This window comes from Podospora pseudoanserina, chromosome 5 (assembly GCF_035222485.1).
Source record: "Podospora pseudoanserina strain CBS 124.78 chromosome 5, whole genome shotgun sequence".
NCBI classification, from domain to species: Eukaryota; Fungi; Ascomycota; class Sordariomycetes; order Sordariales; family Podosporaceae; genus Podospora; species Podospora pseudoanserina.
Genome location: NC_085924.1, coordinates 1886390 through 1898359, shown reverse-complemented (window position 1 = coordinate 1898359; position 11970 = coordinate 1886390). Strand labels below are relative to the sequence as shown.

The 11970-nt window shown below is 53.3% G+C and overlaps 5 protein-coding genes across 5 annotated transcripts; 3 read left to right on the top strand and 2 right to left on the bottom strand.

Moving 5' to 3' along the window:
* Window positions 1–19: 19 nt before the first annotated feature.
* Window positions 20–1590, top strand: PRX1 (peroxiredoxin 1). The gene is made up of 3 exons (XM_062947726.1): window positions 20–484; window positions 556–879; window positions 941–1590. Exons 1-3 carry the CDS (start codon window positions 462–464, stop codon window positions 1266–1268), a joined length of 675 nt encoding a protein of 224 aa, XP_062798963.1. The 5' UTR covers window positions 20–461; the 3' UTR covers window positions 1269–1590.
* Window positions 1591–1984: 394 nt separating this feature from the next.
* QC764_504680 (uncharacterized protein) lies at window positions 1985–6587 on the top strand (the record flags this gene model as incomplete). Its single annotated transcript, XM_062947725.1, has 2 exons — window positions 1985–2579; window positions 3415–6587. The coding sequence occupies exons 1-2, from the start codon at window positions 2141–2143 to the stop codon at window positions 6585–6587; spliced, it is 3612 nt and encodes a 1203-aa protein (XP_062798962.1). The 5' UTR covers window positions 1985–2140.
* A 1813-nt stretch (window positions 6588–8400) lies between these two features.
* Window positions 8401–9167, top strand: QC764_504670 (uncharacterized protein; the record flags this gene model as incomplete). Its single annotated transcript, XM_062947724.1, has 2 exons — window positions 8401–8765; window positions 8833–9167. The coding sequence occupies exons 1-2, from the start codon at window positions 8651–8653 to the stop codon at window positions 9165–9167; spliced, it is 450 nt and encodes a 149-aa protein (XP_062798961.1). The 5' UTR covers window positions 8401–8650.
* Window positions 8589–10812, bottom strand: QC764_0078650 (uncharacterized protein; the record flags this gene model as incomplete). Its single annotated transcript, XM_062940761.1, has 3 exons — window positions 8589–10524; window positions 10573–10726; window positions 10800–10812. The coding sequence occupies 3 exons, from the start codon at window positions 10810–10812 to the stop codon at window positions 9402–9404; spliced, it is 1290 nt and encodes a 429-aa protein (XP_062798960.1). The 3' UTR covers window positions 8589–9401.
* A 178-nt stretch (window positions 10813–10990) lies between these two features.
* On the bottom strand, window positions 10991–11604 carry QC764_0078640 (uncharacterized protein; the record flags this gene model as incomplete). Its single annotated transcript, XM_062940760.1, has 2 exons — window positions 10991–11046; window positions 11253–11604. The coding sequence occupies 2 exons, from the start codon at window positions 11602–11604 to the stop codon at window positions 10991–10993; spliced, it is 408 nt and encodes a 135-aa protein (XP_062798959.1).
* Window positions 11605–11970: the final 366 nt, after the last annotated feature.

Below are 11970 nucleotides of genomic sequence, written 5' to 3'. Positions count from 1 at the left end.
GCCAATCCCAATTCGGACACTGAGGGGCAGCTCTCTACCCCACGTCAAGCTGACGGAGGGGCAAATCTCCCCCAAGATGCCCCGCGTCGGACCGCCCCAGGAGGAGAGCTCGCAGCTTCTGTGACGGCTGGTTTCGGGCTGTCGCTGGGATCAAAGGCGTGAATGGATGGCTATGGGACGAGAATGTCTTCGGTCACTTGCCAGCCCAGCCATTGTCACGCGTAGCGAGGCCCAGGAAAAAGCCGCTTTATTAATCCAGGCGAGCTGAGGAGAGTCGGAGGCCCAAGGAATCGGAGGAGCCCACCGTTCACAGGAGCTGCTGCAAGTTTAAATGCCCACGGTCTGCCCCTCCATCACCTCATACGTAGTTCTCCTTTCTCCTGTTCTTCCCATCTCCAGCCTGTCTTCTTCGTCTTCTTCTATACCCTACTTTCACGATAAGATACCCAAACACCTTCCCAATGGCTGCTGAGCGTAACGAACCGTATGTTCCCTCTCACCAGCTCCCCATCTTGCTTCATCGTGCCAGGCAACTAACTGTTTACTTTTATGTAGCCTCCGTCTGGGCACCATTGCCCCCAACTTCCAGGCCGAGACCACCAAGGGTCCCATTGACTTCCATGAGTTCATTGGCGACAACTGGGTCATCCTCTTCTCCCACCCCGAGGACTACACGCCCGTCTGCACCACCGAGCTCGGTGAGATGGCCCGCCTCGAGCCTGAGTTCTCCAAGCGCGGCGTCAAGCTCATCGGTCTCTCTGCCAACACCCTCGGCAGCCACGAGGGCTGGATCAGCGACATCAAGGACGTCACCGGCTCCCAGGTCAACTTTCCCATCATTGCCGACAAGGAGCGCAAGGTCGCCTACCTTTATGACATGTGAGCTGGACCTACCTGTGCTACCAATACCACAAGCACTCACTGACATGTGTAACCACAGGATCGACTACCAGGACACCACCAACGTCGATGAGAAGGGCATTGCCTTCACCATCCGCTCCGTCTTCTTCATCGACCCCAAGAAGACCATCCGCTGCATCCTCTCCTACCCCGCCTCCACCGGCCGCAACAGCGCCGAGATCCTCCGTGTCATCCAGTCCCTCCAGACCGGTGACAAGCACAAGGTCACCACCCCCATCAACTGGGTCCCCGGTGATGATGTCATTGTCCACCCCAGCATCAAGGGCGACGAGGCCACCAAGCTCTTCCCCAACCTCCGTGCCGTCAAGCCTTACCTCCGCTTCACCCCTCTCCCCGAGATTGACTAAATGGGATCGCGGACGGAGAAGGATATGGTGTGGTGTTTAGGAATGGGGCGATGATATCAGAACGTTACGCATATAATGAAGTCAAAGAAAAAGTCGGCGCCGATTTGAAAAGGTCAGGGATTGTTGACAGGCGTTTGAATGGGCAAGGAACAGGGACCAAAGGGAATTCTTCTGGCGGAGCTTCTATGGAAGCTATTTGCTTAATCTAGGCCGTTGTAGAGATGTAGCTAGCAAACATGAGCAATACGAGCCTTTTTTAACTCCAGTTCTTTGTTAGTGGAAATTGTAATTGTTTCTGTCTGCATTAAACCATCAAGGTCCTCGCTCCTATTGCGGAGCTATATGATTAAAATGCTGCTTCTTAATGACATGACCTTGCCGAGACTTGAAACACATTGGTAGAAAGGAAAGATCGATACCTGGTTCATCACATGGAACGCCATGTCAGACGAGAGGTGCCTGTCACTGCGAGAACTCACTGCTGATTCGTGCGATGGCCTTCCTATTTGGGAGGACTTCCGAGCATTTTCAGGAGGCTTCTTGACCAACTGCAGAAGGGATGGTGTGAAAATGGCCAGGTTGAGGTGTTTCTTACCGCCATCACACAGAGTACTTTGAACGTTTCAGTTTCACCGAAAGCTCTCTTGACTGACCAATCGTACCAACATATCGTCGGTTATATCCAAAGAAACAAAAGCCCAAGCATATGGAAAGTCTGGAAGGTCTGGCTGCAGGAGAGCTCGCTTAATCGAGGACGGGTGGCAGACCACGCACTGATCCGTGCGTCGATATATTGAATTGAGCCCCTTGTTGCAGACACTTGAGTTGGTGGTGGCATCCCCACAATTCTCGAATGCTTCCTATACCTGCGAATGAATGTCCAATCTGAGCACATCATCGAACCGTACATGACTGCTGGGACTGCCCAATCGACTCACTTGTACATACGAACATACTTCCTTTGTGTGCCCGCCGGCGGCAACAGAGAACTGTGCCTTGTGCCTTGTGCATTGTACCTGGTGGTGAGGGGCCTCACAGACCTCACAGAACACAACTCCACCTTCGACCGACGAGATCAAACGCCAGTCCGGTCCGTGCCCTCGAGACCGCTGGACCGCACTGCACACCAAGGGCAGGCGGTGGACATCGCGCTCGACTCTTTCATCCTATCAACACCTCGACTCACCGCGCGCAAATCGCATCTCCATCCAGGTCTGTCGCGGAAATTAAGCGCTGCAACGTCACAAGGCACTGTGTGCCGCAGACAAACCCACACACATCGTGGTGATCCAGAGAGAGAGAGAGAGAGAGGTACGTTCCTGGTTTTCGGCCTTTGTGTTCTGTCTGTTTGCCCGTCTGTCGTCGGCTACAGTGGCGGCGTCACCATTGCAAATGCCCCAGTTTCTCTCCTTGTCATTTTGTATTCCAGAGCCCTTTTGTGCGCTAGACAGCATTCCATCGCAAACCCCCACTCATATCTTTCCTATTGCCTTGCATCTTCACCGTCCCTCTTCTCCTGTCCACTTATCGCCTCACCTGTCCTCTCACGAAACCACCAAGGTTCCTCGTCACTACTCTGTGTTGCGGTCCGAACCAGGAGACAGCAGCACCCGAGATCCCGGGAGCGTTTGCTAGCCAGGGACACCTGACCGACCGGCGACAGCTCCTAGCCCTCCCTAGTCCTCAGGCCCCCGTCAGCAAAACTCCACGACTGGGATCAGGACCGCTGGCCTTTGGTTGACCGACAGTGTTCACCGCGCCTCGCCTGTGCCTGTGCCTTGGTGGCGGGTTGTTCTAAACCGCTGCCCCGAGTTTTCCCCTTCTACACTACCACTCCAACAGATCACACATACTTCTAGCCTGGCATCTCCCCTGTTCGACACGTCATCTTCTCACTTGCCTTGGCTCTCTACTTGACCCCCCTTACCTATATTGACACCTATTTGCATTTCTACCTCTACTTTTACCGGCCTTGACCAAGGCGCTGCCGGACATTTGTCCGTTCACCTTCCTTTGCCCTTCGCGTCGCTCTGAAAGAGCCTCCTCGCTTGGCTGCTAGCCCTAGTCGTGTGTCCAGCTGTGCGGCACAGCTTTGTGGACGACATGTCGGGTTCTGGACTTGGGCTAACATTCGGCAAATCATCAGGACAGCAGCAGGCCGACTTTCAGGATCTGAGCCGCTTCTCTGACTCTGAGACTGACGAACGTTCACCATCCAAGTCCCCCTCAGAAATCATCACATCTGCCTTCCGAGGCATCAAAAAGGTTGCGCCCACGCGAGAGGACTGGCCGAGGCTCACGAGGAAGCCCTCTCTTGTTGGACTTCGACGGCCTTCGGAAACTGTTGTTCCCACGATCGAGAGACAACCAACCCCGGGACAATACTCCAATCCTCCAAAGAGCGCTCGCCCAACTCACCATGCTCGGAATTTGAGCCTCCAAGACAGTCTATCGAAACCCCTACCCGAACCGCCCCCGCCACAGCTTTCCCCGGCATCCCCGCTGACCCCTTTGGCACATCCTCACGCCCAGGGGAGTCTGGCGACGATTCTAGACGCCGAAACTACCGAAGAACAGAAAGATCAGAGGCTTGGATCAATGGATTCGACGTCATCTGCGGAGCAACAGGCCGGCGGTCTCTACATGAGACCTCAAGGGGACAATCATAATCAAGAAGCGAATATGAATGGGAATTTAAACAATGGCTCCAGGCAGGAGGGGCAAGAGGAACGTGGTGAAAACTTGACACCAAGAAGTAATGGCCCTCTCTCTGCCGGAACATCTCCCAACTCGGGTCAGGCGAGGGGGGGTACGGTGGGAGGAACCATAGGTGGCCCTGCTGGACCTTCCACACACCTGTCTGGTCTGATGTGTAATGTTCACCGAACCACGGGTCGGGAACCACACCCTCTGGTCGGCGCAACCACGACGGTTCTGGGGGATAAGCTCTACGTCTTTGGCGGCAGGATATTATCAAGAAGCAGACCAGCGCCCTTAACGGCAGACCTCTACGAATTGGATTTGATCCGCCGGCACTGGACAAAGATGGAAACGACTGGCGATATCCCTCCACCTCGTTACTTCCACTCAATGTGCGCGCTTGGTGATACAAAGATGGTTTGCTACGGCGGCATGTCTCCGACGACGAGCCAAAAAAATGCGATACCCCAAGACCAACAACCTGAGGTCACGGTCATGTCGGATATCTACATCTACGATATACCGACCAAAAAATGGACCTATATTCCAACACAGGACGCCCCACAAGGCCGTTATGCGCATTGTGCCTGCATCCTGCCGTCATCCGCCACATTTGCCTCCCACAGGGCGCCTCTATCGGCCCTGCAGCACAATCCATCGAGTGGGAATCCGAATGAGGGGCGGATCGGCATCAACATTGACGGCACGGGCGGTGCTGAGATGATCGTGGTGGGAGGGCAAGATGCGGCCAACCATTACATTGAGCAAATAAGCGTCTTCAACCTACGGAGTCTGAAGTGGGTTTCAACACAGCCGCTGGGCAAGAGTTGCGGCGCATATAGAAGCGTGGTTGCACCCCTTCCGCCCTCTGTGGCTGCCAGGGTTGGAAAGACACATCCGAACGGTGCTCGGCAGGATGCTGCAGCAGCAAGTTTGGAGGCCCGGGAAGCTGGGTCGAGCATGCTCATCTACAGCAACTACAACTTCCTCGACGTCAAGCTCGAGCTTCAAATCAGGTCCAGCGATGGCCACCTTAGCGAACGACCGATGAGCGGCTCCTACACCCCGCCAGGGCTTAGGTTTCCCAACGGAGGTGTCATCGATACACACTTCGTTGTGAGCGGCACATATCTCACATCTTCAAAGCAAGAATATGCTCTCTGGGCGCTGGATTTGCGGACGTTGACGTGGAGTCGCATTGATGCCGGCGGAGCTGTGTTCAGCCAGGGAAGCTGGAACCGCGGTGTTCTTTGGAACAGGCGAAACACCTTTGTGGTTCTTGGCAACAGGAAAAGGAGTTTGGTGGACGACTACAATCATCGGAGGATAAACTTCAGCAATGTGTGCATGGTAGAACTGGAAGCCTTTGGCTTTTACGACAACCCTCGCAAGACGGCACCAATGAGTGGCTTCGTTAGTGCCAGCAGCCCCTATACTGGGCCTGGGCTTAGCTTGTCGCGCAAAGCGGGTGTTACTGCCGGTGGAAGGTATCACAGCCGTGCTGCCGAGGAGCTTGGTGAGAAGGCCTTGGCACTGAGGGAGCTGGCTGATATGGACATTCTTTGCATTGGAGGTGAAAGGATACCGATCAATTCGAGGATCGTCGCCCGGAGGTGGGGCCCTTACTTTGTGCAGCTCCTCCGAGAAGGGACGGCGATGCAAGATGGCAGTGATGCCGCCACTCTAAGGTCCAACTCGGTTTCAGCGCAGGGTGGACGAGGCCCTGGACAATCGTCTGTGTTTTCGTCGAGTACTACTACCCTCGCGCCAAGCATAGCTGGATCCTCCGTCTCTTCGCCACCCATGGATCTTGCGGCCATCAACACGGCGCCGACGCCACGCACCCTTCCACCCAACAGTCGACCGAGGTGTCTGTACTTACCTCACACATACCTTACCGTCCAGGCTCTTCTTCACTTCCTGTACACGTCAGCCCTGCCCGCACCTTCTTCGCCGCTGTGCACACCCCAAATTCTCTGCAGTCTTTTGCAGATCGCCAGGCCATATCGAATCGATGGACTCCTGGAAGCAGTGATTGAACGCCTCCACAGCCTTCTCGACAGTCGCAACGCAGCCGCTGTCTTTAATGCCACGGCCATGGCGGCTGGCGGTGGCCGGGGCATCGACGGCACCCTGAACCCCAACTTCTTCCCCGTCTCGGCTGGTGTCGACGCCCTTCTTGGCCCTGATGGCCAGCCCAGCAGCAGCAGCTTTGCCGGTAGCGACGCGGACTCTGCCACGGGCGGTCTTGGCGGGCGGGCTGCCGGGCTTAAGATTAGCACCTCGGTGCCTGGCGTCCGTCCTTCGAGCGATGAGCTGAGCGCCACCACTAGCGTAGGAAGTGAATGGAGCTCCGAGATGGACAGCGAGCGGGGAACAGGGAGGGAGCCGTGGACTGGTGACCTGAGCAGTGTTATTGGACTGCAGAAGAGGGGGTTGAGAGGTCTGATGGAAGGCCGGAGGATGAGAGAGAGGACGGGGACGAACACGATGCCTTCTGCGCCGGGTAGTTCTGGGGGAGGAGGAGGTGGTGGCGGTGGTGGGCTTGGGTTCAATGCTATGCCGGGGCAGGTTGGGCTTGGGGTTGGGGTAGAGCATAGAAAAGGGGTGGAGGTTTGATAGAAATGAACTTTATGGGGGGGAGGTTGGCTAGGTTGTGCATTGCATAAAACTTCTTTTTGGATGAAGATGATGATGGCGATATGTTGGGCGAATACATTTGATTTGCATTTTTGGTCGGGTAAGGAAGAAGGGGGGTAGATTAGGGTGGTGAGAGGTTTGGGGGGCGATTGTATGTATGTATGCATGGCTTGTATAAAGCTGGGGGGAATATGAAGGGTGGTAATTTTCTCGAGTTTACTGTTTGGCCGCTGGTTGATATGTTCATTGTGGAACTTGAACTCGATATCGCCAAGCAGAACGGCCTCGAATACTCACCAAACTTTGGTCCTGGTTACTCCCTATCAAGCGTCGATAGTGTGTCGTAGTCTCCGATTATTGTCCGCTAGGTGATACTTAGGAGAAACAGCAAGCTCGAAATTTCCTAGTGCTGGTCTTTTTAGCGACACGGCCTTTTAATTACAGAGAGCAGTTCCAGTCTTTAGATCTTTTTACAAAGCTCAACCCTGTCTTTGCCCAGTAACACCTCTCAGATATGCATACGTTTTCAGCAGATCTTGCGGGAAAGTGAGGGTGATGGGTTTAAAAGGCTGTGAAAAGTTTGGTTTGTAATAAGGAGGTTTTGTCAGTGTTTGGACTGAAAAAAATGTCTCTTGAAGACACTGAGAGCCCGGGATACTTGCATCGTTTGTTCAAAATGGTTCGATAAATATGACTGATTGATTCCCAAGCAATAGAACTAAGTAGTTTGTGTTCCAGTTTGCCCCTGCGACGCCAAGGCAGGGCCAGTGGTTTGTGGCTTACAGGCACGACGCTTCACGAGGCTCTGGAATAATTCTCGTGATGGGAATTGCATCCCTTCGGCTTTTCCCGCTTCCTCCCTGCTGATGTAGGCTATTGACCGCGGCAAGAAGTCATGTCCAGCATATGTGAACCCCTCGAGGGCAACGCCGACTTTTACGGCCTCGGGATTCGAGTCGGTGTCTATTTACAATGGACGCCAAGCATGGCTCAGCTTGTTGCTTGATCCCGAGCCAGGCACAGAATGGTATCGACAGAGCCAAGACAATGCCGGTAGGTTGGAGCGGTGAGAGTTCAAACTCGGCCGAGAAACCACTGCTATTATATCAGAAAATATGCGTGGTGGTTTGGAACCTTCTTCAACTGGGTAGTATAGCTTGGTTCATCCTCAGCATCGAGTGCACAATTCGCTGGAACGACATCCGAGGCATCAACACTATCGATTCTACTGGCCAACTTATTCTCTTTGTGATGGGATGCTTGAGTACGTCCCAGGTTATGTAAAAGGTTGTTTTGTTGGCACTGGGGAAGGTCAGTTTAATATCAAAGCCCGATTTCCTTCTTTTTGCTCTGCGGTGATGCTAGTGTAGGAAGTATGGCAGAAATACTCGGATTGTGCTGACACGGAAATTGAGATCGAACATGGAGCAGATGGTCTACGAGTTTGGCGATTAGGAAGGCTGCTATCCCGAATGGCACAGTCAATCCTACTCCCAATCCCCGCCGGGGTAGAGTAACGCTTGTGACTGTTCTTCTCTGCAACTTTGAAGAAGAAAGTGTTACCATCATATCTCTGCTTTCATTTTTCATCATATTTTCCCCAGCATCCAGAAATCCTCCAACAACGAAAATTATGCTATAATCCCAATCATGAAGGAGGTGTGGCTTGTGACACCTCCTATCGCCAACGTCCCTGCCGTTGATTGGCGACTTCCACCCGTCAACATCCAAAACAGGGAAAAGTCATCCCAGCATGACGTAGCATCCACCCGCCACATTTCATCATTGCCCCCAGCAGCCACACTTGTTTCTTCGCGTGTAAGTCGGTGCCCAAAATCAAGATTGCTTGGGTAGGTGACGAGAAAGCAGACATAATAAGGGGTCATTCGGTCTATACATCCTCAAGTTTTGGTTTCCCATTCTCCCGTCTCCTACCTACCTAGAACATCAAAACCCAAACTGAAAATTAATTCAACAACAACACGCACTTGACCTACCTACCTTATCTTCCCTAAATCGGAACATCGAAAACAAGCAAAAAAATGGAGTGGACAAAAACCCAATACAACACCCTCTACGAAACCTGGGTTCCCTACCTCGAAGACCTCTACCTCCGCTACTTTACCCGCGACAACAAAGCAAGCTACACCACCAAAGGTATATCCCTTTCCCTTTCCCTTTCCCTTCCTAGCCACTATAGCCACTAACCCAGTCGTCCCTCTAGAAAACCTCGACAAAACAAAAGTAACCGGCATCTCCCAAGTCGACACCCTCCAAGACAACATCCACACCACTGCCTCCTCCCAGCTCGGTCAGGACGGCCTGGGCAGACCAGTCGGCGATTTACTCTCCAGGGAGGGAGTCAACAGGCTTGAGCGAAAGGGCAAGGATGGTCAGGGCGGGTATGTCCCCGGGGGAAACAGCAATGTCGTCAGCGGGGCGGGGAATACCCTTGTTGGTGGTGCTGTTGAGGGAGGGAAGACGGCGGGCAGCGGGGTGGTGAATGGGGGGAAGGCGGCGGTGGGTTGGTTTGGGCTTGGGAAGAAGGAGCAGAAGTAATAGAGAAACATGAGACCTAGAGAGACAGGAGATTGCATGCCCCTTTCGTTACCATGTTTGTGATAAGGAGCAATAATACAGCGTTTATTCACTCTCGAGCACAAAGACACGGTCGAACTAAGAAAAACAAGGTGCTCAAGAAACCAACAAACACGTCCCAGTAGTAAACAGCCCCCCTCTGCCCCCAATCAAAAAAAAAAAAAAAAAAAAAAAAAAAAACCCAAACCCAAGAGATCAAATCCCCGAATCATCCTGCAAAAACGGCGCCCCACTCGGGTAAAACGCATCCCAATTATTGCAATTCCCCGTCAACTCATTCAGATTCATCACCGTCGGTATACTCGTCAGCTGCTCCAAAAACTGCACACTAAACCCCTGGCTAGCATGCCAGGCAATATGGCAATGCATCAGCCACGCCCCCGGATTGTTCGTCCGGTACGCGAGCGCCAACCATCCCCACGCCGGCAGCATCGTCGTGTCCCTTCTCGTCGGGTTCGCAATTTTCAAGGCCGGGCCATCAACAGAGGGGTTGTACGGCCTCAGCCGATTAGTCGGGTTGATCGGCGCGGCCAGGGCGGGGCTGGCGCCGAGGATGAGGATGTCGTGTCCGTGGAGGTGGACGGGGTGAGGGATGGAGGAGTTGTTTACAATAAGCCAAAAGGTCCATTGATTTGCGGTAGGGACGGAGATGACGTTTGTGTTTGCGGGCATGGTGCCTGTGTTGGAGTTTTTGACGTACTCGAGGGTTGGGTTGTTCCAGTTTACTTTCATGGGGGTGTTGTTCACTGGCCAGTAGACTCGGGAGATGCCGCCGGTGGTGGAGATTTGGAGGCGGGTGTTGAGGGTGTTGCCTGTTGTGAAGGAGGCTGAGGGGACAGACTTGCTGACGACGGGGGTGTAGTTGAGAGAATCGGCGCAGCGGGAGTCGGGGGGGACTGTTCCCGCGGAGGTAGGGTTTGCGGTGGGTGCGCCCGAGTATTGAAAGATCATGGCTGGGCGGTTGGTCGCTCCGCCGCAGGGGGCCGAGGAGAAGGTGGTGTTGAACCAGTAGTTGGCTACGGGCTGGTTGGCGTTGATGATGACGTCGTATCTTTGGCCGACACCAATGTAGAGGCTTGTTACCGTGACGGGCGTGATAGGGACCATGTCGGTGGCGACGATGGTGAAGGAATGTCCTACCAAGGACACGGTGAAACTGGCTTGGACTGAGCCGTTGATGAGTCTGAGGAGGTGCTTTCGTCCGGCCGTGAGGGTGAACCTGCGATAGCTTCCCGAAGCACCGTTGGCTCTTCTGTTCAGGCCATTGAACAGAATGTTGTCACTAGGAGGTGGCGATCCGGGGAAGCCGGGGATGCTACTGGTGGTTAGTCATCTCAGATCAACCTAACATCAGGGGTTATCATACTATGGATTCGTAGGGCTGTTGACTCGGTGTGCCAGCGCAAACGCCGAGCCGTAATACCAGTCACTAATCACAAGCGGACCAAGATCATCGTCGTAATTGCTTGATGCTGGGCCGTTGATGCGAATGGCTCCCAGAACACCGTTGCCATACTGTGCTGAGAAATGGGAATGATACCTGGCTTGTTATCAGCGCCTGGTACATGCTGCTTCAACTCAGCTTGAACTCACCAGGCAGTGCCATATTGCGTCGCAATAAAGGAGTAAGTCTTACTTCTCCCAGGAGCAATCGGGCACTCGGTCACACCACTAACGCCGTCATTGTTGTTGGTATTCTTTTGGTGAATGCCATGGAAGTGGATAGATGTGCTAGCCCAACCAGTTAGCTGTTGGGATCATCAAATTGAGTCGTAAACGGCGACTCACCCGTTGCTGACGAGGTTGTTGACGACGGTAACATTGATTCTATCTCCCCAATCTGTAGTTTGTTAGCCTTTGAATCTTGTGCTTTAACGTCAAAAAATCAAACCTACTGCCTGTAATCGTTGGTCCTGTTGAAAAACACCAATCAGAATCACTGTTCCTTAATTTGTCCATCAAGTCGGTACTCACCAGGAAATTGACCTAGACACAGATATTAGTTCCAACCTTGTTTGAAATGTACGATAGAACAGAAAAACATACCATTCACCAGCATAGCCTTCGCCTTGATCCCCCCATCTCCACCAATCCAGTTATTCACCTCCGTCAGCGTAAAGGTATAAGTCCTTGTCACACCCGTCACCGGCGTCGAAGCCTCCCAGTCAGTATTGATATTGAACACCGGGCTCGTGGTCCAGCACTGCCTGTTCGTCGCAGTGTTGCACGTCTGTCTCGGCTGTAGCCGCTGTGATCGCGGCCTCAGCAGCGGCGTAACAGGCTGCTCGAGGGAAGAACCCAGAGCGACCGCACCACCAACCGGGACGAGACACCACCACAGGAAAATAGCCGCGTAGGACAGAAGCATGTTGGAGACAACCTTGGTGGTAACCATCATGATCCTCACCCCCAAAAAAACTGTCCGATGAGACTTCAACGGACAGTTATTTCAAGGACGATTGGAACACAGGTTGGTAGCACCCGTCCAAAGGACACAAGAAAATAAAAACCTCTGAACCTTGGGCAATGCTCAAGTTGGAAGAGAAGACGGTGGTAGAGTTCAGTACCTAGGGTAGGTAGTACTCACAAAACCTCAAGGAACAAAGTGAGACATACAACCAGCAGAAGATCGGGATAATACTCATCTTTATACTCCGGCCACTTGAACCCTCAGCTACCTACCTCAATATCACCCCCTCCCCTTTCCACCCAAAGCCCACCACCCATCGAAACTGGTCCAAGCAGAATGAGTGACCCCTCCCAG

Coding starts and splice junctions, on each gene's coding strand:
- PRX1 (XM_062947726.1), top strand. CDS start 462: ATGGCTGCTGAGCGTAACGAACC. Junction 485..555: donor GCTGCTGAGCGTAACGAACC/GTATGTTCCCTC, acceptor ACTTTTATGTAG/CCTCCGTCTGGGCACCATTG. Junction 880..940: donor GTCGCCTACCTTTATGACAT/GTGAGCTGGACC, acceptor GTGTAACCACAG/GATCGACTACCAGGACACCA.